This window comes from Amphiura filiformis, chromosome 8 (genome assembly GCF_039555335.1).
Source record: "Amphiura filiformis chromosome 8, Afil_fr2py, whole genome shotgun sequence".
Taxonomy (NCBI): domain Eukaryota; kingdom Metazoa; phylum Echinodermata; class Ophiuroidea; order Amphilepidida; family Amphiuridae; genus Amphiura; species Amphiura filiformis.
Window position 1 is genome coordinate 29248828 of NC_092635.1, and position 5834 is coordinate 29254661.

General features: G+C 39.0%; 1 protein-coding gene across 1 annotated transcript; it reads left to right on the forward strand.

The window, feature by feature from the left end:
• Positions 1 to 1631: 1631 nt before the first annotated feature.
• Positions 1632 to 3812, forward strand: LOC140158917 (protein sax-3-like). The gene has a single exon (XM_072182186.1). The coding sequence runs from the start codon at positions 1780 to 1782 to the stop codon at positions 3247 to 3249; it is 1470 nt and encodes a 489-aa protein (XP_072038287.1). The 5' UTR covers positions 1632 to 1779; the 3' UTR covers positions 3250 to 3812.
• The last annotated feature ends 2022 nt before the right edge of the window (positions 3813 to 5834 follow it).

Genomic DNA, 5834 nt, shown 5'->3' on the forward strand with positions numbered 1-5834 from the left:
GTATGTTTTGGGTTTCATAAAGGAAATTATAAATACGTTAATGGGGATCATTAATTAACTAATTATGGTTATGACATTGTGGACGCCTAAATTTCGGATATAATACATAATCCTTATCTAATCTTCAAAATATGAAATGAGCCAAATGGCCTTATCTTTGAAATAGACCGTTATTTGATATACATGTAGGCCTAGGCCCTATAATAAATTACTAGTATAGTGGATGCAAATAGAGCACACGTTGCAAATGTAGAGCACACATTTCAACATTCTCGTAGGGGTGTGTTGGTTTTGTTTTTCTGTAAAGATTATAATCAGTGTATAAGCCCAATCGCCATTGTAACTTCCGGTTTTTGAGAGCAGTTTTGGGACACTTTGACCTCTGACATATCGGGGAAATTGTCATAATGAATATCATTAAAAATACTTATATATTTTATTTATTCAATAATAATGTTTTTTGGGTTTGTTTTCATTCTTGTAAAACATTTTAGATTATAATTTGTACGCACAAAAACCAATTTTTCTGAATTTTCCCAATAGGTCAGAGGGCAAAGTGTTCCAAAACTGCAAAAACTGTCCCACAATGCATTGCAAACTTCCAATGCCGATTTGGCTTATTCTGATGAAGGTCTACTGACCGAAAGCTGAAATAGTACTGCAACGTTTTACTGCAAGGGAGGCCAATTTCTTTTGTCGTCTATGTATATATGATATAATATAACCAGTCCTGGGTGGGTCCGGGTCTATATAAAGAAAAAAGCCACGCAGACAAAATGAAGAGATTAGGGATGAAATCAAAACCCGACCGGCGGTGAACCGCTGGTTCCTGGCGGTTCCGTCCGGCTGAAGTCGGGTTCTATTGTTCAAAACAATGGAAAGCGGCTCAGCTGCCGGTCAATCGGCAGTCGAATGTTGATTGTATTCCTTTTCTTTTATGTCTATAACATCATATTTGTAAATTATTTCCCCTTTCGCTCTGTCTCTCTTTCAGCAAAACAATAACATCAGCAACAGCAATAAACTGTTTTGAATCAATGGCGTAAACAGGTGGGAAAAGGGTGGCGCGGCAGCTGCCTCCGAGAAGAATTGCCCCCCCCCCCCGAATGTTGGCCGTCCTGGTATTTAAGATTTTTAGGCTTTGTTGGTCGGCTCCTTTTCAGCCAATGTTTGCTAATTTTCGTCAAAGTTTTCCCATTGATAGTTAATTACCTTTACCTCCTTCCCCACTCCTCTAAAAAAGTCCTGGCTACTTTACGCCACTGCTTAGAATTGTAGCCAAATTATCTATTTATTCCGTTTGATCAGGCATCTTATCTTAAGATGATTACAAGATTATCATTATTTAATCCTTAACATTTCCCCCAGGCCCCCTTACTGGCCGGCCGACACTACGTTGTGACTGTGCCTCTCTTATTCAAATCTATGATCAGATCAAACCTGATTTCTGCCAGGATCGGATGTGACGCATCCGAAACACGGTGTTGCCAGTGTCACAATCTTGTGTACCAAAAGTAAAATAGAAAACTATCATGTACACAAAGAAGCACCATGAACCCATTAACATTTTGAACACAAAATATGGCAACAATCTGCTCAGACTAACTACATTCAGGGCGGTTATCTATAGCTCAACGTGCTCATAATTATTGGAAAGTTAACAAATTTGCCATGATTCTCTTCAAATAGATGGAAATACATATCATAAACTATTTTTGTATCAGCTTCATTTTATAAATTTAATGCTCAGAAATGATAATCAACAACAAGTAAGAAAATATGGAATATCCAAGACTACTGCAGATTTGTATTTTCTTTCGTGTACTTCTGTTATCTTCTGCTATAATATTTCGCTATGGACCTACAGATACAGTTATGGCAGTTGGAAAGACTGCTGTTTTACAATGTGCTGTTTCATATCAAAACAATCATGAAATAGTCTCCTGGTTTCACGTAGAAACTAATCAGATACTGAGCCACGATGATTCTGTTCTGGCTATGGAAGATCGTTTCTCTGTCATTGGTAATCGCGATGGAAAGGGAGAATATTATCTGACTATACGCAATGTTCAGCGTAGCGATGAAGGAGAATACCGATGCATCAGCGGTCCTGAGTATCGTGCGGCACAGCTTAAGGTAATCCTGCCACCGCCTCAAGATTACCCCTTGTGTGATGTCGAACCAGGCCCAACCGCCAATAAACCTGGAGACGTAACCAAGTTGTCTTGCACCTCACACGGAGGACATCCACCAGCAAGACTAACCTGGAAGCGGCATGACATTATCATCTCACCAACAATCGCGCACGTGAATAAACTTCAACGAGTTGTTTATGAAGAGGACAATGGCGTTCCGTACGTTTGCTATGCCGCATCTGCGGCTTTGGATTACCCTAGAACTTGTCGAGTGATGGTTTTAAATATACCTCCTACGGCAGACATTAAGCCGTTAGAACAGGAGGTACGTGCAGGAGACACGGCTACTTTTGAATGTTTTGGTTATGGTATGCCAGAAGTCACAAGTTATCAATGGTTTGTGAATTACTCCCCGGTCAAAACATCTTTAATCCCAAGATATTCTGTGGATAAGACAAATCAAACATTAACTATTAGTAATGTTCGTCGATGGGAACATGGTTCTTTGATTATCTGCGAAGTTTGTATTAAATCCGGATTAAAAGGAAGAGGTACTGCTAGACTTAATGTCCACACAACACCAGTAACAGTTGGTAATGGAAAAACAAAGCCAAAACCTACTCTTGCACCAACCGCACTCCCGAACGTCTACCCACGACCGGGACGTCCAATTCATCCAACAGGACGGATTCATTCCGGCATTACCCGTAATACAGGTGCTTTAATCGGTTCCATTGTTGGAACTCTCTTACTTCTCACCATTGTATTATTTCTCACTTGTATGGTATTGAGGGCAAAGTTAAACCAAATGGGAGTTGAGATCATACCATTTTGTAAAGGGACAAACGACAAATCTCCAGATGGCGATAATTTCCCTATTTATGCGCAACCAAATAAGATACGCAAAGAAAAAGAAGCCCCACCATTACCGGATGCGCCACGACCATTAACTCGAATGGCTACTCTTCCACCAAGAGTAGCTAACAACCCGCTGGAACCAATACCCAAAAGAAAAGTTAAGAAACACTATTCAAATTATGAAAGAATTGATCTTGTGCCGAGACGAGTAAGTTTTCTTGAAACCAAAATGACTTTGATCAAGAAAATGATATGACATTAGCTACAAGTACTCCCACAAATTCCGATGGAATTGTATATGCAGAACTACAGATAGATAAAAATAAAAGCGACTCAGCCCCAGACGTTGTAAGTAGCAATCGACCAGATATGGTACCTTATGCGCAGCTGAGACTCTAAAAATCCTTCTCATACCAAAAACATTTTGTACCTTGTAGTCATAGTATAGTATAGCTACGGATAATTTGTATGGTTTGGCTGACTACCATAAACCATGATCATGATGATAATGTATAATGACTAACTGTATTCAACAATTGTTGAGATTAAACACATTCTTGTGTTTTGATTTTGACAAAGAACACTATATTAGTATAAAATTTTGACTTGTTACGCTTTTCAAGGAACATACGGACTTAGGAGTTCCTTCTTCTCAACACAATAGTTTGTTACGAGTGGTCAATTGGTCCGAATGAGAGTAAACTACTCAGTCGACAACTTCCCTTCAGGAATAAACTGTTGACATGATTGAAGGCGATAAACCCACCAGCTATATAGTATCAAAGAGACAGACATTGAAGTCTGACATGCATGTTAAGAGCAGCGCAGAGGATGATTTAAGGAAGCCCCATCATGCACTCTAAAAGTGTTATCACTAGTGTTTCAACTGCCACTTTACTTTTCAACTCCCGTTGAACTCTGTGCAAAAGATGTTGTTTTAGAATTGCCCGTGGGTCATTATTTCTTGGTCGATTTCAGATCTAAAGTGATGTATGCATGAAGGATAATTCACGCCTTCTGTAGATAACATAAAATGTGAAATCGACCAACTTTTAGAAGGTGTTTTTATTGTAAATATATCTGTCCAAATTCAAATTTAACCATGCACGCGTGTATGCAGTGGGCGGGCAGTGGTGTCATGTTCACTCACACAGCTGTGCTAACCGCAAGACTTGCTGGGAAGTGCTTAAATCATCCTCTGAGAGCAGCGTGTGCTTGAGCAAATGTTGCTGATGTACATTAAATTCAATAGATAAATGACAGATTGAAATGCCATCTTCGCCAAAGAGAATGTGTAAAATATTATGAAAACCAGCCATATTAATAATTATGTAAGGGTTTTCATGTTCTCTTGAGGCGGTAACCGCAAATCACTATTTGAATCTTTCTCAAATGAAACACAACCGAATTGGCTATAAATCCATGGTACTCACTTTTAAAAATTATTTTTAAATGTTTTATTACATGAAAATTTGATATTAAATTGAAAATTAACTGCAAACAAAGTCTTATAAGAATCATTATTTCTGCTAAAACTATCTTTGATTTCTTCAAAATATTTATTGCAAACTGTAGAAAAGTGCGCTCTTCGTATTCAGCACATTCGCCAAATTCGTTATAGCTAAATAACTAAACCGACACCGTAGCGAAAACACCTTGGGTAGTTTGTCTTGAACCTACACACACTGGCCAAAAGAACTGCAACATTGTTGAAAAATAAAGAATTCGGTCAGATTTAAGTTGGATATTCATCCAGTATCCTGTCGATTTCACATTACGTACTAGATAGCAATGTTCTTTAAATGGAATAAGTAAGATCAGGCTAATCAATGGGATGAAAGGTGTCAAGAGTGGTGACATCATGCGTGTATCCCAGTGCTTACAATGGAGGAATAATGAAAATCCTTTTGAACGCAGAGAAGAAACGTTAGTCCACAAAATGTCCAGATGCCTTTAGAATGGTTGCCAAATGGTTTAATTGGGTGTCTGTAAAACTAAGACCTAAGACCTGTAAAATTAAGACACAAGACCCCATGAGGCACCGGATGATCTTAAATTACACCAAAACATTATCTTGTATGCTCGTCAAGTGTTTAAATGTCCCTATGTTCTTTATAGATGAACCACGTGACCTTGTTATTTCAATTGAAATTTCTGAGTCCCCCATCCTTGCAAGACGTCGGCAATCTTTGACTGTTTTAAAACTGAGATTTTGGAGAAGAATGCTCATATTTTTCTCATTATAATGTTAACGTCCGATATATGTTTTGTTTAGATGGTGTGAACAAAAGCGCGGTGAATGTCAAATTCGCTGGAACAAAGCAACTCAAATTGTGGAAACATAATGTTTCAATTGTACGCCTCAATGTAAGTTAGACAACAGAAACCTTTTAAACATGTGAATGTACCAAAAAACACGATTTCACTGACGAGTGCTCAATACTGCTCATGTCAAGTATAATTTGTCACATCGGTGACTTCCACTGCAGTAGCTGTCAGTGGCGCACCGGTCCAAATTTCACTGAATGAATCTACACAATTTGCAATATTCATGCTTAATTGTGCCAGAATTAGATTAAATTGAACTGAAACAGGCCAAAAAAAAAAAGGAAGAAATACATCGAAGAGTTTTGACCATTTTTGTTAATTTGGACTGTCGATACACTCCGTCCATTAGAGTCCGTCGTACCTGTGATGCACCGACTGACCATTAGACACCCCACCGCCATCACCACTACCACCACCCCACCCCCCCCCCCCACACACACACACACCCCCACCCCACCCCCACCGATTACGCCACTGCAATTTGGTGACCATTGGGCCTCGTATCCATAGGCT